Here is a 27,295-nt window from a genome sequence, read left to right as displayed (position 1 = left end):
CTCCTGGTTGAAAACAGATGTTTAACGTGCCTTTGATCACAAGCATGCGTCATCACAGCCTGCAAAAATATAAATAGCTTAGAAAATATGTCATGCTTTTGAATTTAGAACATGTTGTTTTGCTTGTTTCTTGATGTAAAAATCAAAGCAGGTTAGCCTGACAATTCAGATACTTACTTACTTAGTAATCAAATAAATACCTGTAATTTGATTCATCATAGGTTAGTAGTCAATACATACAAATACACACACATGCTACATCTGCAAATAGCAATTATATTGATTATAAATGAGCCTCATTTGGTCTATTAAATGTAAATGTGACAAAATCCCATAATGCAGAGCTCAGGGTCACGTTAGTTTTGTACAACAAACTGTACAAAACACAAATATATTTACTTTATGATCACACAAGGCAAAGAAAAGCCGCCAATGTTCACATTTAAACGCTGAATTAACTGCCAATTATTAAACTGTGTCAAATCCTGTGTTATATGTTAAAGCAATGTCATAATGACATTAAATTAGACTGAAAAATATCGTCCTTTAATAACAGTGTAGTTATATGGCAACATTTAAGATAAAGTAGTCCCAAAGACTCACCCTGTGCAGTTGTATATTATAGGACTATTTGTTCGTAACATTTACATTAAAGGACACATTAATTCCAATCATATCAAATAAAGCAGCTCACTTGTGCCTGCAACACTTAACAAGAGGAAATCCTCTCAACAAGGATTGTACTGTGTGTTGCAGCATGCTGTGTAAGAGAACTTCAGACTCTAGAGGTCTCCATCCTTCAGCATCCCCTCATCACCCACCTATTCCTCCTCCTCCTCCTCCTCCTCCTCCTCCTCCTCTCTGGCATTTTGTGCAGCGGAGGAGGAAAGGAGGAGAGACTGCTGAGGAGGAGACAGAGGGGACCCTGAGACAACACGTCCCACGCCAGAGCCAGACAGCCGGGGAACTTTGATTTGACGCCAAGTAGCCTGCGATGAAAATGACGTTGAAGAGAAAGAGCCACGTTTCTTCTTCTTGGGAGGCTTAGATATGTCGGGCGTGTGCAACATATGATGTCCTTGGACTCATGTGCTCAATGAAGATTTATTTATCTGTGATTTCGCTCCTCTATTCGCTGATGGTGCCGCTTCGTTGTGCCCGCACTTAGGTCAGCCGAATGCGTTTGAAGGCAGTCTGAGCGCATTGTTTCCAGTTCCGTTGTAAATGGGATTTCCAGCCGTGATGTCTGCAATATTTCGCTCTTTGTTTCTGGGTAAGTCACTTCCCATTCCTTAAAAAAAAGAAAAACACCATTTAACACCCGTGCTGTGGTTCGATGTGGACTCTCGTCTGTCGTTATTATATTTACAAAGATTTATTGTAAATATTCATTTGTATTGACGTCCCTAACAACACATCTGGCAATTGTTTTCAGCCTCGATTTACAATGATGTCAGAATATATATTTTCGTACAGTCACCCTCGCACTTTATAATACACACATGTTTAGAAATTGATATTTATATTTATGCTTTTATGAAAAATGGATCGGCTGTTCCACTTAGGGGAGCTCTCAGAAGGGGAGATAAAAGTTCCCTTGACCCCTCCCTTTAAATCTGCTATCTAGATTTATTGACCCTCTTTGTGCCTCTATGACTCTCATTCTTCAAAAACAGGCTTGCCGCAGATTAAACAAAATGCCTTTTTACTATTTTCTGACAAAAGCAAAACAAATACAAGCACATACATCAACCACAAAGACCTCACGGGGGTATATATGTCCCATATGCTGTTTCTTACTGTTTTGGCCCAATTTTTAAGTGTCTTGAATATCATTTTGAGAATGTAAAAAATGCTCTAATGTGTTGGACTATCAATTGTTTGATACAAAACTTGAAAAGGTTAATTGAAAATGTTTGTTTCCTACGATCGTAAATTGAGCTTCCTTTGTCTATTTATGTTTCCACCACTACTGCTGATACTCGTACCAATACAGCTCTTGTTTTTACTATATTACAGCAATGTACTGAGGGCCCCTACAGGTTCAGAGCTAAATGAGGGATTGCTTAATTCCACTGCGACTTCACTGACTGGAAGTTACCGTAGCATTGTAAGACAGTGTGTAAAAATGACTCCCAGTGAGAGGTTTTACTCTCCTTACTGCTGTCTCGTCACCTGCAGTGACATTTCCCCAGCTGGGTGCAACTGGGAGTAAAACAGCCAGTTTACAGTCTGAAGTGACGATGAAATAAGAGTACATGGTGTGAAAAAGTTTGAACCCCCGAGTTAAAAGTTAGAGTGGTTAAAAGTGGCCATATGGGGAATAATGCACCCGAGAGCTGGCTGCTCGTCTGCTTTGGTTTGAGTCCAAAAGTCGTGCTCTAGTCTGCGTGAAGCTCGCTGTTCGTGGCGTCGCAGCCTGGAGAGGAATCAAAAGAATCATTTGTGTGTCATTTCTTTCATTGCATTAGTTTAGACATACAGCTGGTGTTATTTGCTTGTGCCACATGTGTAGTGCACTGTGGAATTGTAAATGCAGAAAGAGGTTGTTATCTCCGCCTCTCATTATTCAGTTACCTACGTATTGCGGTGACCTCTCAGGAGAGTACTCTGCCCTATGCATTCTGGGAAAGGCTCCAGTCCCCCCCCCCCCCCCCCCCCCCCCCCCGCCCTGTAACCCTGAATAAGATAAGCGGTAAAAAAAATATATATATGAGAAGATGGAGATATTATGTGTCCCAGTATACATGCTTGACTTGTCAATGATTACATTGATCAACCAGTGAATCCACAGTATGTGATCCTGCACAACTAAAGGTGCTGACTCGGCAGTGGACACTGCATACCAGCACGTTTTTTAATGATGATGATGATGATGATGATGATGATGATGATGATGATGATGATGATGATAATGATGATAAAAACACACCTAGTTCTTATCTGGCACAGCTGATCCAACAATGCCAAGGTGAAAAAATTCCACATAAAATAATAAAACAATCCTTTATTTCCTAATAAAAAGTAATAATGATGCACTTTTCTTAAAATAACCATGAGCCCTTTGCCTGTAGTGAGTATTAAATGACTTGTTGTTGCCATGGTGAGGAATGTTCTCGTTCCCCTGTCATGTCACAAGATATGACTATATGAAACAATGTGTGCAGCCGAAAATGATATTGTCAGAGTGAATGTCCAGTACAGTACAGCAACCTGGGTCATGTGTCTCTCTCATGCGAGAACAAAATATCTGCCAGTCAGCCAAAAGAGCATTTTTTTCCCCGACCAGATAAATGTTTAGCGTTTCAGGCTGGGCTGCTCTGCTGCGCCACACTGAAGGACGTTCTCCTAAAGTTATAGCCTGGATTAATTCAAGATCAACACCGAGGCCAAGTAAATAGAGGAAGTGGCTGTTTTATTATACAAAAAAATCAATAGTCATTAATAGGGGCTCATTTCCTTTTTATTTGGTTTTGGCCTCGCAAGTCCTGAGACATCCTTAATTTAATATCTGCTGGAGAAGTAATATCCACTGTTCGCATTACAGATAAGTAGCACAATTAATTGCCACGGAGAGTTGTGTAGCTCCCTTCTGTGACTCTGCCGATACAAAGTTACAGACTGCACAAAGTCAAATAGAGTAACTGATTAACAGTGGGCTACGTTCAGCCAGGTAACGGAGACTAGTGATGGATTGCCTATCTGTCCGTGTGCCACGACTAAATGATTCTATATGAGGGAATTTGTAAATGACTGCCGAAGAAGTAATAACATAGTATAAGTCACTTGACAGAAAAGTAATTGGAAAGAATGAGCAGCTTCTATGTGAGATCCAAACCTCTGCACCCTTGCTTGGTTGAGTCTCATGTTTAATCTATAAGATAATGCAATGTGAGTTATCACGCAGGGCCTTACGATCAGTGTGTGTGCGCTGATGCTCGTGTGTCTACATGCATACATACATGTGTGTAACAATGGAGACGGCAGTGCCGATGCACGCCTGCTAGTGTTAGATGTAGATAAGGAGAGCAGTGGCTCCAAACAGAAATTCTGTCCCCATTCTATATTTAGCATGTCTGCCGGGGTAGGCAGAGGATCTCTGAAATGTGAAGATGACAGGAGCCTCCTGAGCCAGAGGTTATGAAGTGACATCTTGATGTGTTTGTGCCTGAATCACACTCCCACACACACACCCCGCCAAAGACTTCTGACATTCCTACAAACCCAGAGACATTTCGCTTTCTGACGTGTAGTTACCATACATTAAGTCTTCGTTTAGATTTCCTTTTGAAGCGCGTTATTCTTCAGCGTTATCGTGCGGTATCTTCTGTGTACATTCTCACTCTTTGAGCATGTTTTTTCCAGAGCATGTGAGGAATTTGCGGTACCCCAATGTGCAAGATATTTAAAGCATTTGTCAGCTAAGTGTGGAGCCTTGCACAGAAGCATAGACCTTTAAATTGCTTACATTGGCTGGTAGAATGATGCACATAATGCAGAGATATCAACACGTTCAGCACATGTTCACACACAGACTGAGCAAAGGGACAATGCAAAGCATCACAATACATGTATGCACCCAGGAATCAGTATCCAGTGGATATTCCATTCAAGCTGTAGGACGTACAGTACAGTGCAGATGCAGCTATTGAGGGAAGAATAGAAAAATAGCTGGCAGTGCATTGCTACAGACAGTTAAATGACTTCCCTTCCACACCTACAATGTCAGCGATTTGACACGCAGAACAAAGTGTAAACAGATTTCCGTCAAGAGAGGATTTTATTACTCAAAGCAAAAGTGGCAAATCTGAATGGCTCAGCAAGGACAAAGCACTGAGGAATACAAAACCTCCACCGAGGCTGATTGAAGAGGCCAGAGATGAGTACAGAGGTCTAGCCGTCCTCAAAACAATTGACCCATATCATTAACAAACACTGATTTGCCTTCCAAGCACTTTCCCCCCCGATGTGTACGGCCTTTGAATGACAGCGTGCTCCCTGAATAACAAACCATCCTTTCTTTTTTTACCTGAGGGATTCTTCATGTTTCATTGATTTTAGTGCTTTTAGTCTTTCTATTCTGTCGCTGCATACTGGAGGCCTTTTGGCACTTGCATCTTGTAAAACACAAGACACATGCCTAGACAGAGCTGGGTTTGTGGAGTGTTTCTGACCAATAAACCCTCCTCTCCCCCCCCCCCCCCCCCCCCCCTTTTTTTCATCCTTCACTGGGAAAATGACTGCCAGATTATTTTGGAACGTATGAACAGGAACTGCCTATTTCACTTTGCTGCTAATCTTTGACAGATGTTCGGGAAAGGCTCACATTCACATTAACTGGAGCCACATGCACAGTATATACACAGGACATTACACTACACTGGTATACAGCTGTACACAAATAATTAAAGACACAGACATTTGTTGCAGATAAACTAACACGTTCTTATGCATCATGACAGCGACCTGTTGTTTTATACAAAAGGTTAACAATGAGATCATTGCGTTGATCAGAACTTTAGAGTTTAGTCTGGAAGATTAGATTGACCACTCTCAGTGTCTTAAATGTGAGGATTTCTTATTGTTTGTATCATTGCACGTTAATTATATGAGTTTGATAGCATCATAATGAAGTTATTAAGTGTAAGAGGGCACATTTTAACTGATCAGCACCAAAAAACGCACAGTGAAGCTTATTTTTTATCTAGTGGCCACAAGCAATGACAATAGCAATCATTCTACAAAAGCACCTTTCACCTCGTGGATCACTTGACTCTGGATATCTGACCATCTCACCAGCAGAACCCCAATCCATTCAATTAGCTGCCCCAAAACTAGAATGGGTAGCTCTGTAATACCCTGGTTAGTCACGACTCTGAAACATCGCATTGGCCCCTTGTTCCCTGTAATCTCTACAGCCGCGGCTGTTTCCTCCAAACGGAGGATTTCTGCCTGCTTGCAGTTTGAAAGTCGATGGAGCGAGTGCAATTACAGCCTTCTATTTTCTTAGAAAATGTGAAGCGATTTGCTGCTTGTGTGCATAAATATTTGAATCAAGGTCTATGATTGTTTTATGTGAGCAGTGAGGAGATCAAAGAGTGAACAAAACGTTGAGATAAACGCTGATGCTGTCGACGAGGTGGAGCATGGAATTGTCTCCCATTGATTCTCCCCACTAAGGTCTGCCCTGGTATTAATTCCTCACAGCTATTGACATTGCTGGAAATAGGATTCCATCTATCACCAATCGAGCGCTCTCTCCGGCTGCAAGAGCAAAAGGTGATCAGAATTCATACATCTTACAACAATACCATTTAAATGCACTTTCTTTTATCAGGGGTTGGGGCTGAGATGCTATCATTTCCGAGCTCCCAGCCCTGTTGTGGTGCTTTCAAGTGCTTTCCGCCTTAGTGAAAACTGGCGGCGCGGAATAAAGCTGGCATGCTTGTCTTCTCTAAGCAGAACATGCTTTTGATCTATGTTCTCTGTCTCTGAAACCAGGTATATCTCTGTTTTCTGTGCAGCTGCGCGATCCAACTGTGCAGGAAAATAAACAGCTCAAAAACCAAAATCCCTATTGCTAAGGTGTCTTGCACTTTCAAGCGGCTTAACGTAGCGCTTACATCAATGATACAAAGGAAGAAAAAGCAAACTCTACATGAAGCATTTACACCCACTTAGCAGCACAGGTTGTGTTACAGTGACGGTCATTTCCTCTGTCACCTGGACGCCTGCTGACAAAGGTTAACCAAGCCTGATCAGGCTTATTGCACATCAAGTCGGCGGACCTTGATTGAACAGTTTGATGTTTTTACTGCTCGACCGACGTTTGTTTGACATTTTCAACGAGTGACATATTGTCAAAACCCCGGTTTACTCTCTGCCGATAATTGATCCTTTCTTGGTGGTAGATTAGCACGTTAATTGGTCGTGGGGTGCACCTGTCAGACCCCAACCTGCGCCCCGCTTCATCTCACACTGTGATTATTGATTATCGTGTCCAAATATCCACTCGGACATTCAAACAGCATCGTGTTGCTGAGATGAGAATACAGCTCACAGCCAGACTGCATCCACCGGGGGTGTCCTCCCCATAAATCTTAGAGAAAAGGATTTTCATGCACACATCGACTTCTTTTTCTCGGCTGTAATTCAATTCGCAGAATTGATTGCAAGATGAATAAAAGCAACTTTTGCTGCACAAAACGATGGCAACCCGGGCACGTTTTTTTTCTCCTCCTCCTCTCCCGCATTTCCAATTGGGAGCTGACTGAATGAACAGGAGCAAATGTTCCACATCGCTCTATTTAGACGCCTGCTGTTCCTTTCAATTTGAAGCAGTTTATTAGCCCAGCAAGCAGGACACTCCATTAGGTGTTTCGAACCCGCAAGCTTCATTGTCTCACTCCATTTCCTCTTTTGCTTGCCAGTCTTCCCGAAAGCGTTAGTGGCTTTAATCAGTAGAGGCTCTTCTGCCCTTTAAACATTTATCTTCAGTTGCTTTTGGTCGTCGCAGCCTGGAAAGACTTAAAGATGGATGGTGTTTGGAAGCAAGGGAATTCAGTGGCCATTGATTAGAGCGGGTGGAAGACAAAGTGGTCACCTGCACAACACCTGAGCACCATCTGGATGATCCCCTCCACTCTTAGTGCACGATAGCTGAAGTCAGGACTCTGCCATCTGTCCCATTTAGATCTATAATGAGTGCGAGAAAGAAAAGGATTTTCTTTTTTTTGGTTTGAGACAAAAGAAAATCGATTGCGCTGTAACTTTAAATAGTGCCCTTAATCTATTTATGTACTGTAACAAAACTTTAGGAATGACCTTTAAAGCTGTATAAGATATCTATGACATCACTGGTCTTTATAAGCTTTCCTCATGTTCACTAGGAACTGTAGCATGCAATACATAAGGTCCAGTCTTGGGTTGGATGTTGTGTGATGGATGTTTTAATTACTCAACCACAAAGCCAGCCATTAGGTCTTTTAAAGCACAGTGAAAACACTGTAAATATCATTGATCAATTACTAGGTTGTCTGCAGATTAAGTATGTGATGTCATTGATTGCAGAGCCCTCTCTCGGGCCGAAAGGTCGAGAAGTTTGTTTCCGCAGGAGGACACCGCCGCTTGTTCCGAAGCGCAGGCTGCGGTCGGAGTACACTTTATATTTGCAGTCTTTTTCCCCTTGTCCTCCCACTTTCCCCCCCCCCCCCCCCCCCCTTTCCCGGCAAAGTGGTTGAGAACAGATGGCACCACCATCTCTGTTTTTTCCGACTCGTTAGGCTTGACTTGTTGATGAAATGGAGCCTTTACGCTATAATGCCCGTGCAGATGTGCAGCTGTATATTTTCCAAAGTTTAGCCTCTAACCTAATGTGCCCAGCAGTATGGGTGGTATAATCCACAGCCTGAAGTATCCTCTCTTACGTGTTACGTTTATATCTTCCCCAATTTGTTTTCCCTCCATGATCAGCCCTAGCCTTGCATGGACATAAAGTGAACCCGGAGTGTGTGTGTGTGTGTGTGTGTGTGTGTGTGTGTGTGTGGGCTACAACTAAACACTCATACTCATACACGAGCGCTCTGTGCAGCTGTAGGTTAGTGGTTTTTATGTGGTTGTGTACTACAGTAGCCTAATGGAGTGTACCTCAGAGACATGCGAAATGATGCCAACAACTTTACAATCATAACTTTGCAGCTCATTCCGACACGATAACGCCGTGTGTCCTCCATTTGTTTTAGTCATCTCCTCTATTTCTGGTTAGTGCACACTGATAGACTTAGAGATCACCACATCTCTAGTGAAGAGAGGAACTAGGACTGCCTTCCAGATTCCTGATCTAGGTGCAGTTGTGAGTGAAACCCGGGCTGACTTTTCTGTCTCTCTCAAAATGATTAAACATGAGGCTTTTTTTTTGGACCTCACATCTTCTCTCAGCGGCGGACATAATTTGTATTTTGTGTGTCTTTCTTCAAGAGGGAAATCAAGAGTGTTAGCGCTTGGCTTGATTTGCTGTCTGGGGTCCAAAGACGCTGTAGAGGAGGAAATAAGCAGAGTTTGCGAAATCATGCTCTTAAAATAATTAAAGTTGGCGTGATTCGAGCTTAAAAGAAGACAGCTTTAGGAGTTACCACACAGCGACAGCAAGCTGTGTTATGCTCCAAAATTAGGAATAATAAAGGTTAAAATATGCAGTGTGCGGATAAGATGAAATTACATGCATAATTCTGTCACTGTGGAATGAAATGAAGCTTTTGACCACTGACCCATCGTGCTAGAAAACAAACATATTTCCATTCAGGAGAGGGAGATGCTGTTTACTCTATTAACCTTTCCTCTCGCTTGCACTGTTGACATTGAACAATGTGGAAGAGGCCGACTCCTCGCTGGCCCTTTTGCTAATGAGGCAATTAAGTCTATGCTGCCTTGGTTGAGCAAGGGGCAGAGAGAGCAAGGCAAGTCATCTGCTGTCTCAGCAAACACCAAGCATCTTAGACATGCTGCAGTCAGAATGCATAACAAGCCTCGCTTTGTTGAATCGGCTGCCGAGGCGTTGCGGTCCTCCCATCAGTCAGTGCGACCCTTAGCACGGCCGGGGATCACAGGCGGCATCAAGTCATATTTATCCATGTGCACTGAATCGCAGCAAATGGAAAATGGAAGAAAAACACTGAATCCAAATGATGTTTGTGCTCTACTTGTAAGCTTTTGTGAAGACATGGTGGGCGGCATCTGTGTAACATAGACACAACTGCCTGCACATCCTTTTGGTAAACACAATGGAACATAAAGGCCTCTTTAGGGATAAAGTAGGGGACTAGCGCTTTTACTCTCTGCATTTCTGAATAAATACCGTCTGATCTCGTGTGTTAACGCTTCAGAATACTTCCTGAACATCCCAGACATTTTAATTATAGAAAGCAAAGGAACTTCAACAGTGAATGTACATCGGTGCCGCCTGATACCTGCTTTATGAATTAGTTTCTGCGTGAGTTCCTGTTGACTTACCATGTTTCTTTTATGGAGTTGTTCATGCAGCTAAAGGAGCTCTCGCTGGTCGACAGACCAAGAGGATGTTGGGCTACTGAAGGCCAGAGTCAAGAGTGGTGTAAACTGTGACTGGAGATTTACAGTAGAGTACAGTGGAGACCTGTGAGAGAAGCAAGGTCATCCCTCTCTTTATCACCTGCATGCTGATGACATAAAGACCAAGGTATGAATATACAATCATGAGCACGCATACATGATGGAGAGGCTGTCAATGTGTGTCTTCATGCCTGATTTCATCATCAGATTTCCCTCTCTGACACACGACTGAGGCATAGGACAGAATTGCAATTACCTCATGAGCTTTCCAGGATCACATTGATTGCTGTAAATTGTGCTCTGCACCCATTAAAAAAAACACACACTTGTTACCCAATTAAATGACAGCAATTAGCATGTTTCTTCCCTCTTAGCCTAGTGACTGGCTGCTATGAGCAGCTGCCGTGCCCTACAAAAGGGCTCAGCATTAGGGTCTAAGTTAATGTATTTAAGGGATGCACAATTCTAACGAGCGATAACGGAAGGCTTACGGCTGCTCAGAAGGGATTAGAGGACATAGTTGTCTGTCTTAAAGCTCAGGCTTAACCATCATACTCTTTTTTTTTTTCTCCATCTATCCTCCCTGGTAATGAATCGCCAGCGTTTCCTGACACAAGGCATGAAAAAGTACGTCTCACCCGGCAGGGAATGAAGACGGCTGCTCATTAGCCGTGGAAAGGTATACCGAACCAGAAAGAGGAGATGTCAGGACAGATTTGCTTGAAATCAATGCCTGTCTTCTGAAGCTTCCTCCTACAGTATGTGGCTGCCAAGACGTATCACAAGAGATTCATAGCTTATGCTAGGATGCTTGAACCAGAATAACATGTGTACATATGTATACAGTATACAGTGTTAAAGCAAATAAGGACCGAGTGAGCACAATGGCACCTTCTAGCATCAGATGTCTTTTTACACTGTCCACTTTAACATATTTGCCTTCGCCATGTGACCGGATCAATACTGAGAGATTACCTCTGCTCGGTGTGAGACACGGGTGCCTCTAAAGTGGCAGGATTGGAGAATGACAGAGCTGATGGTTTTCAGTTACAGGACACTAAAGATGCATAGTGGCAAGGGCGCCAGGAAAAGTGCACAGTTAGCAAATGGACTGCAGCGGCAACTGACCATGTGTGTTCTCCGCCGGCTACAATTACTGACACTGGACACCACAGGTTTCTTTACTGCGAAAATATACTGAATAAAACGGAAAGCAACACCATCACACACTCGCAGGCGTCTTTATCTCAACGCAGACTTAATCCTTTTGCTCCACATATACTTGAGAAAGAGCTTTTATTATGGCATTCCACTGACGGATGACTTCATTCAATATTCAGCTCACATCGCGGCAGCAGCACAAGACAATGGATGACTCCTTTATGCTCTTGTTGTATTTGAGCTAATGTGTTAGAGTCACAGTTTAATACATTCTGTTGCTACAAGCCCTGGACAGGTGATATGACTAATCTTCGGTTTATACCGACGCTGTCCTTTAGCTCAGGCTAACAGCCCTCTTGTGAAGACAGATGGACCTGGGCGCAGTTTCTTCTGAAGCGATGTCAGCGGTGTTGTCACTTCGCCCCTGCGCTGCCCCGAGAAGTGTTTCAGGAGACGTTTTCACTGACATGAAAGTTAGCACCGTTTTGACGTCCGCTAACTGTCCCACGCAGGGTTCTTTAGGGAAATCGTAAAGCAACAGCGCCAACAGATGTTTTATTATTAATGAAAGTTATTGTGTTGCATGGAACGCTCCTTTCGACCAAGTTAGAGCACCGGCCATTCTGACATCTCCTTCATTCACTTCTCCATTGTCTTCTCCTCACTGCATATATAATCACCTTCTGCAAATGATCTCATGAGAGGGAGAGTGGTGGTAATAAATGGGGGGGGGGGGGGGGACAGACATTCAACCTCCCCTGTTCGGTGGGTGGACATGTTGAGGTATTATTGCACACATTATTATTATCAGGATGCAACGCGGTGTCCTGCAGAACACAGGATTTGAAAGCATTTATTATTGTACACATGCATTTACCTGCAGTTCATCTCAAGTAATACCACCAATCTGATCGTAGAGTACGAAAACTGTGTATATATTTTAATTTATTTTTATTTTTGCAGACCCAAAACGTGCTCTGTCGTGCCATCGTTTGCCTACATAGCATTGGAATGCAATCGAAGTATGAGTGATGTTTCACTAGAGTGACCAGCATGGTCATTAATCCTAATATTTAGACTGCAGCCGCCATCCCCTCCCAGCCGTGGTTGGACTACAAGTAATCATAGCCATACACCGCTGTGTATTGTGCTGCCGGAAAAACACTACAAGCGCAGAAGCTTACTCCATCAATCTAAGAGGCCAGACATTTTTTCTCCAACGCCATGTTGACGGATTTTACATGCCATCCTCCCCCCCCCCCCCCCATCCTGAGAGAATATGTTTATGGGCACTTTCTCTTACTGTCCCGTCTCTTCCCGATCCCCTCGTCCGCTTATGAGACGAGGGGTCTGAGCGGATAGAGCACAAACAGATTTCCGGGTCGTGATGGATGGCCACTCAGCTGTTTTGCTGAACGGAGGCCGGCCATATTTCTCCTTCACGTAGACCTGCATCTGCATGAGGACAGTCAGGGATGCTGCATTCTGTGAGCTCAGCAAGGCCGAGTAGGAGTATTTGATTAGGTGTAATGGAATTACAGTAATCTGATTCCAAAAAGATGACATCTGTAATCTGTTGCAGTTACTGTAAATATGCAGTAATCAGATCACATATGCTTATGATGCTTCAGAGTTATTGCATTGCTCCATACAACTGTGACTTCTAAATTGTGGAACTTCTTCGCATCTTGTAGCGTCGTATGAACCCGTAAACGTGACGTAAATTAACTATTCCGGCAGCATTACTAGCTACAATTTTCTGCAGGTACTCAGCACTTTAAGTAATTGCCTCTGCATGTAATCCCCCTAACACTCATTACTGGTGTTGCAGTTGAATGGTGGGCTTGGGATATGTGGGGGGATGAATGGATGTGTTGAGGTGGAGTATTAGCAACAGGATGACCCCAGGGCCTTATTGGAGGCTACAGCTCGGTCATAGAAGGAATAAGCGCTGCAGGGGGCTCTGAATAGCAGCGCGCTGATGCTTTTGGGTCAGAGAAATGAGAGGAGAGAGAGGGAGAGGATCTGTCATTGATCCTGTGGCATTAGCCTGGGCTGCAGTCATAATGAAGCCAGTGCTGTGTGCTCTATTTGTGTGTGTGTGTGTGTGTGTGTGTGTTTTGTGTGTAATAACTGACAATTCCAGTAAATATCTCTATGTCCCGGTGATTAATTATAATTCATGCGGACACAAATAAATCACTTAAAGCATGTGTGCACATGCATGTGCTTGTGTTTGTTGTGTGTATCCCCAGATGGCTTTGTGTGAGTATATTTGTTGTGTGTGTGTGTGTGTGTGTGTGTGTGTGTGTGTGTGTGTGTGCGTGTGCGTGTGTGCGTGTGTGATTGCATACTGGATGCGTTTATCACCAGATACCTTTGTGTGAACATATTGCAGGGTTTGCATTGTCATCGTGTGAGTATACTATGTGTATGTATTTCCCTGACTGTGTGTGTGTGTGTGTGTGTGTGTGTGTGTGTGTGTGTGTGTGTGTGTGTGTGTACACAGTGATGAAGCTGCTTGGCGACTCATCCATCATTTTCCCCCCCTGGCCCGCGGTGCCCTCAGAGGAGCGCTGCGCTGTCACAGTGACATTGGGCTCATTTTGGACTAGAAAAATGGTGCATCTGCCCCCAGCGTCGCCACCTACTCCACCACCCCCTCCAGCAAACCAGCCAGCTTAGAAGCCGCAGTAACAATCCCTCATGCAGTCTCCGACTCCTTACCCCGCCGCCAGCGTTACATGGCGTATCCACGGGGACAGATTGCTAATCAGAGCCAGCGCTCAATTGAAGGGCCCTCGATTGTCCATAGTCGTTTACTGAAGCTGCTTCAGGTGTGTTGTCCCCTTCTCTGACCCTCCCTACCCCCACCTCTACTGGATAACCTTGAAAAGGGGGGAGGAGGGGAAGCAGGTGGGGGACAAAAGGGGAGTGATGAGACCACTTTATGAGCGTCCCGCGGTCTCTCTGGCCCGTCCTGCTTCCCTCTCTCTCACTGGTTATGTCCAGGGTGAGTCAGCATGAGGAAGTGCAGTATAACGGCCCAGTCAATCTGTTAACGCTCGCCTCGGCGATGCCAACGCCGTGCCGCCGAGACACTGTTGCTGCTTCGTGACTGAGTGTATGTGCAGGACAGCACTAGCACACACAGAACAAACTTTCAGTCACTGCTGAGAGTGACAGGTGTCACGATCATCAGGCATTTTGTCAGTTCCAGATCAGTGTGTGCTGCTGGAGCACATCAGGTCGAATGCAACACACACTGCCACTTCCTCCCTCATCAAGAAGTTGAAAGACGTGTGGTGCACGCATGTATAAATCTGTCTATATGTAATGTGTGGCCTGTAGAACATAGAGAGACAAGGAGAGACAGAAAGAGGAATATGAGGAGGAAAAGACGACGATGTGTTTGCAGCTAAAACAGTTGCTAATCAAGCCTGCCACTTCACACACACACACACACACACACACACACACACACACACACACACACACACACACAGAAAAACACACATGCATTGTATATACACACAAATCTACTGATACATCAGCCGAGGCACACACAGAGGCACACGCACAGCTTTTCCTCAGTAAGCCTCCTTTCATAGATAACCTCTCCAGCTGACAATAGCAACAATAGCATAAATCCTGATCCTAACAACAACAACAGCGATGGACAGCCACGTCCTTCACTGAACCCACGTCTGCACATTCTCCCTGCTCTGTCTCTCCTCCAAATCTGTCTTTTTATAAAAAATAAAAAAAAGGATCAGTTATCAGAGCTGCAAGCATCCTGTGAGGACATGCTGGGCTGGTGGCAGATTGATCAGCCTCGTCTGTCGCTGGAGATCAATTGCCATCCATCCTCTTCCATTGGAGATCGCGTTTCCTCCAGTTGCCTGTAGCAGCGTGCCGGGCGACCTCATATTCCCACCTGACCTCACCTTTCCCATAAGTCGGGCCGAAGGTCAAAGCCTGTTATTAATTTGAATGACCTTGTTGACTGATGTCCTATTGAGCCACTGCGCTGCATCTGGATTGTCTTTCATACAGCCCTGAGAATAACTTCCTTCCTGTGCAAGGCATCAATAATGTAGCACGGGCCGTAAGAAATATTACGCCATTTCTCCCCGTAATAATGACAGGAATCGTGGAGAATATATGCAAGCCGGCCGGGAATCAATAGCACTAATGTAAAAGTAAACTCGTCTCTTCCTGTTTTAGTGTTGTGGTTTTATTTATGTACGTATTTATACACTATAGGCAGCTTTGTATATGAGAAAGCTTCACTCGATGCATGTAGACTTACAAATATCACAGCCAAGCATTATGATGCATTGCTCCACAGACTCTTATCACAGCCTCTCACCATGAAGGAATGGTGAATAGCACATTTCAAATCATTCTGTCATGGGAGAACTATAATCTTTTTCTTCTGCATGGCATATGTCCTTCCACTTCTAACTAATCCTTATTATGCCTCAGAAGCGAAGGTCATTGTCAAAGCCGAGGGGTGATTAAGTTAATCCACTTGTTTTCTGAATCCGATTTACCTCATTTTCAAAACTGGGGAACAATGTTCTGGCTCAGAGACATCAAGATGATAGTGCGGCACGCATTCCAGAAGGAGGGCCCCTACACCGGAGAGGCTTCTAGTATCTATCAGCATCATCTGCATCCCATTCTGCTTCTCCGTCCTATCAGCGGATTTCTAATGACTGCATTCAAAGCTATCTGAGAGCGAGAGTGAAATTGAGAGGAGAGCACACAAGTTAAAAGCGGCATGATCTCTCTTATTCATGAATCAATCTATGTCGCTGCAGCATAAGCCACAAGCGAAGCGAGGCACCGTGCCGTGGTGAGCGGGAGCCCCACGCTGCGGCCGGCCAACCTCAGTGAGTTACGCAGTGCAGTGGCATACGATCGACTTCATTAGCAGGTCCCTCCCTTCAAGGGGGTGGCTTATTTACTACTGCACTGGGCACGGACAGATGCTCCACAGATATTATACTATAGAGATTTTTGCAAGTGCAAATAGGTGTGTGTGTGTGTGTGTGTGTGTGTGTGTGTGTGTGTGTGTGTGTGTGTGTGTGTGTGTTTCAGGGGCAAAGCTGTTTGTATCCCTTGAAGTCAGCAAATCTGGCTGAATATGTAATAAATCTTCAGTTAAGTGTAATTCAGTGGATGCAAAAAAAGTGATTAAACTGCATCCAAGTGTCAGGAAATATGTGTGTGTGTGTGTGTGTGTGTGTGTGTGTGTGTGTGTGTGTGTGTGTGTGTGTGTGTGTGTGTGTGCGTGTGCGTGTGTGTGTTTTTAATTGCAACTCTGCATGTAAGCTGCACATGCAGGTCAGCGATGCACATTTGCACATTTATGCTAATGTGTTGTGTGTGTCATGCAAGTCTGCATTTATGCATTTATGAATGTTTGTTTATAGATTTATTAGTGTGCGTGCCGTTCAGAACATTAGCGTAACCATGAGCCTTGCCCTGTCTGATCAGATCACACTCTGGCCGTATCATCTCGTGGCATGTGAGCCGCTGGTAGCAATAGAGGGAGAGGTGGGAGACACTGCACTTATATTTGTACAGTTATACAATTATAGAAACTATTCGGTGCTTAATGCCGAAGCTTTTATTCCCATCGTGTGACCCGATCAGCAAGTCAAATCTGAATATAATAGCCGATGGATGGAAATCCCCAGATTTAGTTTCCTATAATAAGAGAGTTTACATTTTCATGGGAGATCATGGGATTGAGTTGCATTACAGTTCATAACAGCACACTGTGATTTCAGTGTTTCGCTCATCTTTGTTAGAGTTGAAGGGAAGTCAGTGGATGTTTGGTTTTTAAGTATGTGATATTTAACCCTTCAAACTTCTCATGTGCAGTAAGAGAGCCCAGCATGGGCAGTACATATATGTTTTATTATTGTCAAAGCACCCAATGCTAGCACCGCATTCACAGTCTTTAGCATATTGTTACAAACGATGTGAATATTATGACAAATAGTGGTAACCTAGCTACGGTTGCAATGAATTATTATGTTAAACTTGAACTAATCTGCAGATTTCTTTCTCAAATAATTGAGATTTTCTTTTAAATAACATCCAAAGCTATTTAATTTACTGTCTTAGAAGAATATTCACATTTAAGAGGGTGGAGTAAGTACATTTTTGACATTTGCATTCTTAAAAAAATGACTTGATGAAATGACTGATTATTAAAATAGTTCAGCTCTTAACTTCGCTCTCACAAGTGCAGATTAAATCTTTTGTATGAAATGAGATTAAACGAGAAACAGCTGCCTAATAAATCAGCGCAGTGTTGATGTTAGGGGAGAAATTGGCAACTGCTAAAGGTTCTGCCTTTACATGTTGGACGCTTTATAAAACACGCACAGCCAAAATGTGTGAACGCACTAAATGTGTGATGGAGTGATTCAAGGACGCAATTAAAAAATACATAAGAAATTGTAACTTTTGGTGTCCAAAGACAAACCGGACCTGCTGGGAGCTTCGGATTTCTATCGTACCACCACAAGCACGAGGCAAGAGAGGTTAGACAAACATAGAGGAAGAAGAGGCAAGAGAGGGAGACGCAGAGGGAGAGGGAATGGATGTGGGGCAGACAAATAAACAGACAGCGAGTTAAAAGAGAGAAAAAAATGAGGAACAAATGAAAAAGTGCAGATGTTTGAGAGTGTTTAGGAGATCCTGCTGTGAAGCTCTCAGTCAGTCATAATAAACAGGACTAATGTGCAATTAAAACACCTGGAGCCCTTTCATCACGTATTAAGTCAAGCTCATAATCACTGGGGGGCGACTCTGTGTGTGTGTGTGTGTGTGTGTGTGTGTGTGTGTGTGTGTGTGTGTGTGTGTGTGTGTGTTATTGGCATTTCAAACACAGACCCTATTATTTTTTCTGTGATGGGTGTGCCGCCTGTTATACGACACCAGTGTTTTTTCTTTATCGACTTTGGTTCCTTTCCTTCAGTAAATGTGTGAATTTCTGACTTTGTGAATTTCCCTTGCAGTATGTGTCTTCCTCCTATGATAAATAATGGTTACATATGAGAAAACCTGATTGCTTTTAGGTGAGGAAATGCATTTATGACACGTTTGTTTAAAGAGAAATTGGAGCAGCTCGCCTGGGAGGAGCTGTATTTCACTTTTGACAGTAAGAGAAGTGGTAAAATTCAACATCACACAGAGATTGCGTAATCCACTGGCAATAGAGTTTTTTTTCAAAGCCATAAACATATGAAACATAATTATTGTGTCTGAAAATAAAAAAAAGAGTTTAGAAATGAAGGTTTGAGCTTATTTTGAGTTGTAAGGGAGCAGCCTCTGATCTTTTTTGTTAAATCTCTGGAGGTGTAAACCACACATACCGCTGGAATAAGTGATGTATTTTCCTTTTCAGGTTGTGGACTGTGAGAGTTATGCAGCAGGTTGCTTGAGGTGTGTTTAACTTGGACTCATCTCAGGAAAGGCCAGAAGCTTCGCACGGAAGCTGCGAAAGCTCACAAAATAAAAGCCGCTTTTATCTCTGTTGTTTTCCAGCTCATATCCAAGGCCACATTTGTGCTTGCTTTACCGTTTCTGGTTTGTTTGTGTAGCTGGCCTCTGGAGGTAGAGCAAACTGAAATCAGCAACACTTTGAAGTATTTCCACTTTTCCCTGTTACTGGATTTCTCTCCCCAGTGCAGCCCCGCCGCCCAGCGTCTCTGTGTGTGTCCGCTTCATTTGGCAAAGCAAGTCTGGATAAAAAAGAACTTTTTGAACTCTGGCTGAGGTTCATTTAGAAAAAAGCAAGCAGAAAGAATAATCAAGCCACAATGTAGGAGTCGCACCAATCTAAATATTTTATCACCTCCCATTCTGGATGATGGCTTAGTCTGAAGCAGGGAAGAGGGAACTTTAGCTGATGTACAGTTTCTTGAAAAGGACTGCATCCACCCATGATTGAGACTGAAATTAATTATTACAGAGAATTTCATTAGAGAAAGAAAGTGTAAGCTAGGGGCGGCTTAATCACGGCCCATTATCTTGCTTCAGGGTTTTCCGGATGGCTGTTTGTGATGATGAAGCAATGCTGGTATTGGCCAGTGTGGGAGCCGATCCTTATCACTCGACTTCTGGTGGCTTTTGCCAGATGGAGCTTTTGTTGGCTATTTCTGAGCTCCTGCACGGTGAAGTAGGAAGTACGACACGCTGATGAAAGAAGGCTTTTAATGGTTTAAAGTGTTAAACCTTGTCTCCCCACACATCCTTATGGGCTATTAGAGTTTATGTTAATGAGCTTGCTTAACAGCCCAGCTGACCTCTTTTGGTCTGACTAATATGTACTTTCTTGAATTCTGCTGCCGACAAATGATCACAGGTACTTTAATGAGAGATGAGTATGAGTTTGGGTTTTTAAAGAGCGCCATTAGCTGATATACTAGACCCTTTGGATTTATATCCTTTTGTTGGGGCTATGATGGCATTGGTTAACCCTGTCCCTTCGTGTAAGTTAAAGTGCATCTGTCGGGGACCCTGACTATTCAGCTACGTCAGTGTCTTTTTTGAGACTCTCCCTGTCCCTATAAATTATCTCTAGCCCCACCCTGGGACCTAGAGCGCAATGATCCATTTGAGTAAGAGAGACACCTCCCCCATTACTCTCAGATTGAGCTTGGCACCCCTCACACTGCCGTGGTGGTCATAGACAGGGCAGAGTGGAACTCGTTTATGTGGAAGAAGGGGTGTTTGAGCACATTAATCTGCCCTAAACGGATAAATCTGGTACATTTGAGCAGCAACACCTGCATCCTAATCAGTTGAGACATCCATTTACAAAAGAAGTTCCATTCACAAACACCATTGCATCATCAACAAATTAGCAAGGCATGCAAATATACAACAACAGCAAAGCCTTAGACTCAGGCATTACTGATTATTAGATGATTTAGTGAGTGAAAAGTGCTTTTGACTCTCTCAGAGAGCCATTTAGGAAAAGCCCCGGAGGGTAACAGAGTGTGGTTTATGCTGTTTCATCCCTGCCTCTCTCTGAGGAAAACAAGGAGACGGGGAGTCGGCACAGCTCAAGGTGTGTTCTGTTATTTTTATTTTTTGTGAGGACAGGCAGAGATCAGTGGAGCACTGGTCAATAACTCCTTCCTTTGTCTCTCTGTCTCTGCCTGTTGTTCTTCAACCAACATATTTTATATTGTGTTTGATTGCAACAATGTGGTTTGTGAAATTTATGAAAACAGTATTTGCAGCACAGAGAAGAAGAAGAAGCAGATCAAGCTTTGAATATGTGACGAAGCTGCTGATTCTGATACCTCGGCTCCACTTCATCTGCAGAGCTGCGAATTTGCTAATCACAATAAATCTGCTAACAATCTAGCAAATCAAGAGGAAATGAGAATCTCTTCATGAGAGCAAGTGTTAATCCTCTGGCATGCAATCAACATGCTTTCTATTTGTTTTGGGATTTAATTCTTTACTAGAGCTGTTCCCCATCAGTAATAATCATCTCCTCTTGGTAGATATGTACTTTATTCAGCTTTATGTAGGTTAACTATTGGGTTATTTGTTGAATTAGCAATTTAATGAACTGAAACTCCATCACAGTACATAATTCAGCTCAGTGTATTAAATATAAGATATGTCATAATTCTCTTTGCTGTTGATTTTAAAAGTAAAGTCTTTAATACAGAATCCATTTTGTCAGAGGAGAAAGATTCAGAACGTCACTGAGCTGGTATGTTGACAAGGAAAGGAGATTGAGATGAGTGTATAACCTTCAGAGAAGCTTGCAAAAGCCTGGTCGGATTCACTAAATGAGGGGCCAGGGGGGGCCGGAGGAATTCGGTTCCTCAGTCACTGACGGGCCGGGATGGGTTGGGTGCCAGATGTTTGTGAACATGCACGGAATATGGCGAGGCTGGCCCTTGCAGCATGCTGCAAGATGTGAAAAAGGCTTGGCACACTCAAGGCAGCTCTCTCTTTGGCACAGTATGCTTGTGTGCAACTTAGATTTAGTCCCAGCCCTCGTTCTCCCCCCCAGCTTCAGCCACAACCCCATCAAACATTCCCATGACGTCATTATATTTCACCATCAACCATTTCTCTCTCTTGCTATTTCATCCCCCTTTCTTTTACTTCACTAATGATATGCCTTAATAGAAAATGTGAAAGCAGCTTTTTCTCTCTACCCCAAGGAATGATGATAGTGTATCACAGGGTATGGTATAGCTCTAACATGCACTTTTGAGATAAACAACCTTGTCTCAATCCAAGGGAATTTAATCATGGCAATTACCAATCACTGTGTTGAGTGCAGCTCCTCTCGCTTCTTGCTGTATTGGCATCCGGTGGATCTTTGCAATCATCTCAGCAGAGGATCCTACATGATACTGATTGTCTCCTCTCTCTCAAAGTGCAGAATCAACTATACTGCAGGGAGTGTGAGGTTTAACCAATAGTAGTGTGAAGAAGAAGAAGAAGAAGAAGAAGAAGAAGAAGAAGAAGAAGAAGAAGAAGAAGAAGAAGAAGAAGAAGAAGAAGAAGAAGAAGAAGAAGAAGAAGAAGAAGAAGAAGAAGAAGAAGAAGAAGAAGAAGAAGAAGATAGATTGAAACTCTATTGTTTATCCATCGGCCACATTCGTCTTTCAAATATGTCCGGTCTCAAGGTTGTGACTTCCTCTTAGCCCTGTGGCTATTTCATCCTGGGTTTATGGTGCAGCATTTTGCTAACTTGTCACTATCGTGCCTCAGGGGTCAACCAGGGGGCTTGATCACTGACCTTCCAGAACTATACGGCCATGCTTCGACTGCCCACCCTATCGATGAAGGATGGCCTGTTAGCATCACAGGGAGCACCCATGCGTCCCTGAAGCTGATTAAAACACAGGTTGATGGCCGTTATTTACAGCACGGCCCTTGTTTGTGTGTGTGTGTGTGTGTGTGTGAGTGTGTGTGTGCATGCGTCTCAAGGACTCTAGCACCAGCAGGCCTCTGGCCTCATAACCCTCCCCCAACAACCCCCTAGCCGTGCAATTGATCATGTGGGGGAATGAGAAAGAGGAAGGAAGGCCAAGATGGCTGTCACGTCTTTCTGCTGGATGTGTCACCTCTTTAGCCTTGGTGAATTGCTGGTTGAAGGTTGAAGGCTGCTGACATACGCTCAGACATGATACACCAGAATGCATGTGTGTGTGTGTGTGTGTGTGTCTGGGTGCTCATGATGGGTCTGTGTGGCCTATTAGAACAATTGTATGTGTTTGTAGGTGCATGGGCGTGTGCGTGTATGTGTGCACCTTAGACGACATTGCAGTTGATAGCTTGTCACTGATAGTGAAACGAAGGTCACAGTACTCTCAGGGTTTCATCTGGCACTCTCATAGGAGTACTGCTGTAGCTGTCAGCTAATGAGACAGTGGAAGGGAGCAAGGAAAACAGAGGATAGATAAAAGAGCTGAGAGAGAGAAAGAGAGAAGAGAAAGACAGAGATGGTGTGCTAATGAGAGAGTAGAGAGGAGGAAAAGGAGAAACGTAATGAAAAACAGAAAGTAAGAAAGAGGAGAAAACAAGGAACAAAAACATGAAGTGAGGAAGTGGACAAAACAAAATGTGCGAGAAATGAGCTCAGAGAGGGAAGGAAAAAAACAAGAAGGCAAGAAATGAACCACAGCAGCAAAAAGAAGACGTCAAAAGAGTTGAGCACATGGGAAAACAGCAGACAACTGGGACAAGGAGGCACAAAAAGCAATGAAAGGTATGTCGTTCCACAGAGCAGCAGAGAGATGCCTCCTGCAGTCTGCCATGCACCACACCTTCTCACTGAGAGCATCCTACTCCGTCTCCTCCACAACCCCTCTGTCTCCTTGTCTTTCTTTCTTTTTTGCTCTCTTTCTCTTTTTGACTCCTCTCCCCCCCCCCCCCCTTTCCTTTAGAGAGAGCTCCCAGACAGTGCCTTGAGGCCACCATACTCAGGAATGATGGATTGGTTCGAGGGTGCATGGAAGCGGAGGGGGTTGCGGAGCACTGCGGTGTAGCATGACTGATGGGAACATGCATTATTTTCCTACAGGGAATGTAGTATATCGCCGGCGTCCGCTGAAAGGGCCGGCAGCACAGAGAGAGGGGCTCTTTTTTAATGCTCATTTTGTAACCCTGAATCATGACCTGCTTTTCCTACCGCTGTGCATTATGCTCATGGCAGCGACAGAGGAGGAGATTGGCAAATGTTCAAGCCGCACTACAACGCTAGCTCCTTGATGGTTTGCCCAACAACCCGTGTTCTCCTCCGCAGATTGGGAGCGGATAGTGTTTCTGTGAAACGCTGTTTGGCTCAGACACTACCCAGTGACTCACCTTCACCACGGGACGTCATCCCACACCCACTCGCCGTTCATGCATATTCATTACTTTGCCCACAAACTACCCTACACTCTCCCTGTTTTGTTTTTCCTTCTTCAGGGTGAGCACATTTACCCACACACACACACACACACACATGGAGTCATTTACAAAATGGCCATAAACATCCACCCAGCTGCTCCTGCAGTGCTTTTAAGTCGGGTCATAATGGTTTAACTTAAAATCAATATTCCAGACTACGAATTCCCTGCACCGTGTTTAAAAAGGTCTGTAAATGCCCCTTCCATTACACTGCGCCTGTCGTGCTGTGCATATGTACTGTAGCCTCGGCCCGACTCATTCATTTATAATGAGTCGGTTATGACTCCCCTGAGTCATGCTGGAGACTCGAGTCTTACTGCTCAGTCAACCAGAACCTCCTGTTGGAGCAGGAAGGCAGGGATGTGCCACCGTACAGTGTGTGTGTTGCATAAGAGCTGCTCGTTATATTAGTATCTAGTGCACAAGGAAGAGGGCTGGAAATTATAGTTGTATTTAGCACACCACAGTTGGTTATAATTGTAAATGTATCATCACAGAGCAGAGAAGAACAAAACTCCAGCTGTGGTGTTTATTTGAGTTGAAGCTTAACATGACCCATTTGAGTGAATTTCATTAAGTCTGAATCTGAGAACTCACAAAAAGAAAGGCCATGGCCAATGTGTTCAATGAGGAACTATTATCTACGTAAGATGAACCGTACACTTGTGTTTGTACATGATTTGAAGCTTAAGTATCAAGAGGTGTGTTTTTGTTTCAACACACATGACACCATTTCCTTCAATCCGATTGATTTATACTTCCCCAACTAGGAGCTTTTACGTTCCTGTCATTGCATGCTGTTGCGTAGCTTCCTAGCTTTATGTTCAGGGTCATTAATGTATAAATTCATAATGAATATTAGGCACTTAAGGAAGCCCACAAGTCTCTTGTCCTACAGTTCCCACAGACAATGAGCAGAAGATCTTTATGACCGTTATATTTAGCACGTCTGGAATTTTACTGTCAAATTCACGCTGCTTGATTCACGTAGCGTACATGCAAAGCGGTCAGTTATAAGTGAGTATTTATTGATGACCTCTGTGCATCCTCACATGCTTTTCCTTCAGTGAGGTCTTTTATTCATGCTTTTAAAAAGGACAGCCCCAGAACCGTTGAACAGAGGAATCAAGGAAACAACAATTACATTTCTTTGCAGAGACGACGGTATAAAAGTCACAATAATAAGCATAAGTTTCCTTCTCATGCACATCAGTATCAGTTGATGCCCTCTGTTATTTCCTCTTCTACTTCTTTACCAATGTGTAACATGATTCTCTGCATAAAAGCTATGTCGGTTATTTCGGATCCGTTGCGCTCGTGCATTTCTCCGCCATTTTCCAAGTATGCTCTGTCAAGTTAGATCTACTCTAACATTGTGTCGGAGTGTAGCTGCTGTTCGTCGCTGCTCCACAACCAATTCATGTAAAGTTCTATTTTATTACATCACATTATCCTTTGCATTATGCAATTAGCTCAGTACGCAAAACAAGTGCCAACCCATTTCATGTTACACGTCAGGAGACAGCACATATGTATAATGGAGACAGGACTTAGCGTGAATTAACTTTAGCTGTTGAGAAGTTGAAGGCACACGCTGCCGTCACAGTCCAGCCATCTCGTCTCAGCTTGGATCTTGTTGGAGTCTCTGAGGTGTTTGGAGTCTGGGAACTGAGGCTTTGTGAGGGGAAGAGGCTGCTGCCAAATGACTGAAACCTAAACACTGTGAGAGCACACTTCATCCCCTGTCTCCTGCCGTGTGTTCTTTGATTCTTTCATCTCTCCCACCCCATGTCACATTCCTGTTTTCCCTCCTTCCTTACCCTCTCAACCGTCCTTCTGTCTCCATCCTATCCATTTTCAATACAGCCCTGTCTTTTATCACTTTTTCTCCATCTTTCTCTCCCTCCACTCCTGCTGTGAACTAGTTGGGCTGCGGAGAACACAGAGCCTGAGGATAGGATGTCAGGAAGTCAGCTCCCATGAAAGGCAATGGGTCGCCACCATGCCTGTATAAGGCCAGATGACTGCCCAGTGTGGTGTGTGCTAGTGCGAGTGTGTGCACATGTTTGTGTTTATCTATAGCCTTTTGAGTAAATTTAATTACCACAGTGTGTTCTGGTGCACTCCAAAGAGGTTTTGGGCTTGACTTTGCGTGTTTGTGTACGTACACACTCGAGTATATGTCATGTCAGCGCGTGTGTGTGTGTGTATCTTTGTGTGACTGCAGCCTAGCAGCAGGCTGACGTGTGCCGTGCAGCCACAGGGACCAAAGGGGTTCTGCTCTCTCTCAGCTAATCCAAACAAAGCTCAGGCTGAGCCAGAATGAGGAATGTCGGCGCTGTTGGTCATAGACGCAAAGGGTCAACCAGGATGAGTGTGGAGGGTTTTTTTTTTTAGTGTGTTTGTTTGTCTACGTGTGTGTGTGTCAGAGAGACATAGACCAGCTTTGTGTTTTGTCCTTGTATCCTCCTGTATTTGTGGGTCTGCATGCACTCTCGTATGCGAGTGTGTTTGCCTGTATGCAGCTCAGTATTCTCACCGTGCACTCGAGTCGAAGGGCTGCGTTAACTTGCAGGAGCCTCTTGGTGGGTGGGTTATTTTTATCCCCAGACTTACCTGATTGCCATGTATAGTCACAGAGAGATGATAAATTCCCTCTTCCTGGAACATATTCCATCTGCACCAGAATCATACACAGGGGAGTTAAAGGAGAAACAAAAAACTCATTCACATCCACATCCACACACACACACACACACACACACACACACACACACACACACACACACACACACACACACACACACACCTTTAAATTCCTCCAAGAATTAAAAAAAAGCTCAAACAAGTCATTGTGATTAGAAAGTGAAGCGTGGCAGCTGTAATCTTCAACATTCAACAATCATTGCAACACTTTTATTTCTCTTAATATCTGAGAGATTTCTGTGCGTTGTGTTTATGCGTCCTCTACGTGTGTTTATCTGAGTCTAAGTGCTCTAAGCTCTGTATCCAGAAACAACTCGTTTTATTTCCTGAAAGTAGAAAACTCACTTCCTTTTTTTTTTTGCTTTCCAATTCCAATAATATTTGCGCAACACATTTTCATTTAGCTCTTTCCTCAGATTCCGGTCGCATTTCGAAATCTAACCACCGACATGTGCATCTGCAGTTTCCCCGGGGGTGACTTGTGAAATACAGTCGAGGTTTGGAAACTTGACTTGTTTTTCCTGAGCCAGAGGGATCATTAGCGGCTTGTCGTCAACGGGGCTATTGCATGTCATGGGTTTTCCAGTGAGCTAATGGGGCCTGATGAGCACACATGAGGTTTGCATTCACGGCCAACTTACTCCGCAGATCACAGGAAACTGTCACTGCTCCCTTGTCTTGAACTAATTCCCAACCTACAAATGAACAATTAAGTTGAAGAAATCCAACCCGCTCCAGCTGTGTGGACATACTAAGCCTGAATAACGGCGTGTGAGCACTCATAGCCACTTGCTTCTAAAGACTCGCCATGTATGTGAGCAAACAATAGGAAATCAGAGCTCAAGTCTAAAGCACCGCGTGGTGAAGAGGACATCTTGAGGTC

At 43.9% G+C, this 27,295-nt stretch overlaps 1 protein-coding gene across 1 annotated transcript in view; it reads left to right on the top strand.

Annotated features, from left to right (window-relative positions):
• Nucleotides 1-890: 890 nt before the first annotated feature.
• The window catches only part of clmpb (CXADR like membrane protein b), a 64,792-nt gene continuing 38,387 nt past the window's right edge, over nt 891-27,295 (top strand). The window contains exon 1 of the mRNA XM_029446253.1: nt 891-1,273. Within this exon, the coding sequence (XP_029302113.1) occupies nt 1,225-1,273 (49 nt within the window). The 5' untranslated portion in view covers nt 891-1,224. The remainder of the gene's footprint in view (nt 1,274-27,295) is intronic.

This window comes from Cottoperca gobio, chromosome 13 (genome assembly GCF_900634415.1).
Source record: "Cottoperca gobio chromosome 13, fCotGob3.1, whole genome shotgun sequence".
Taxonomy (NCBI): domain Eukaryota; kingdom Metazoa; phylum Chordata; class Actinopteri; order Perciformes; family Bovichtidae; genus Cottoperca; species Cottoperca gobio.
Note: the sequence above shows the minus strand (reverse complement) of the source record. Positions and strands in the feature narration are given on the sequence as shown.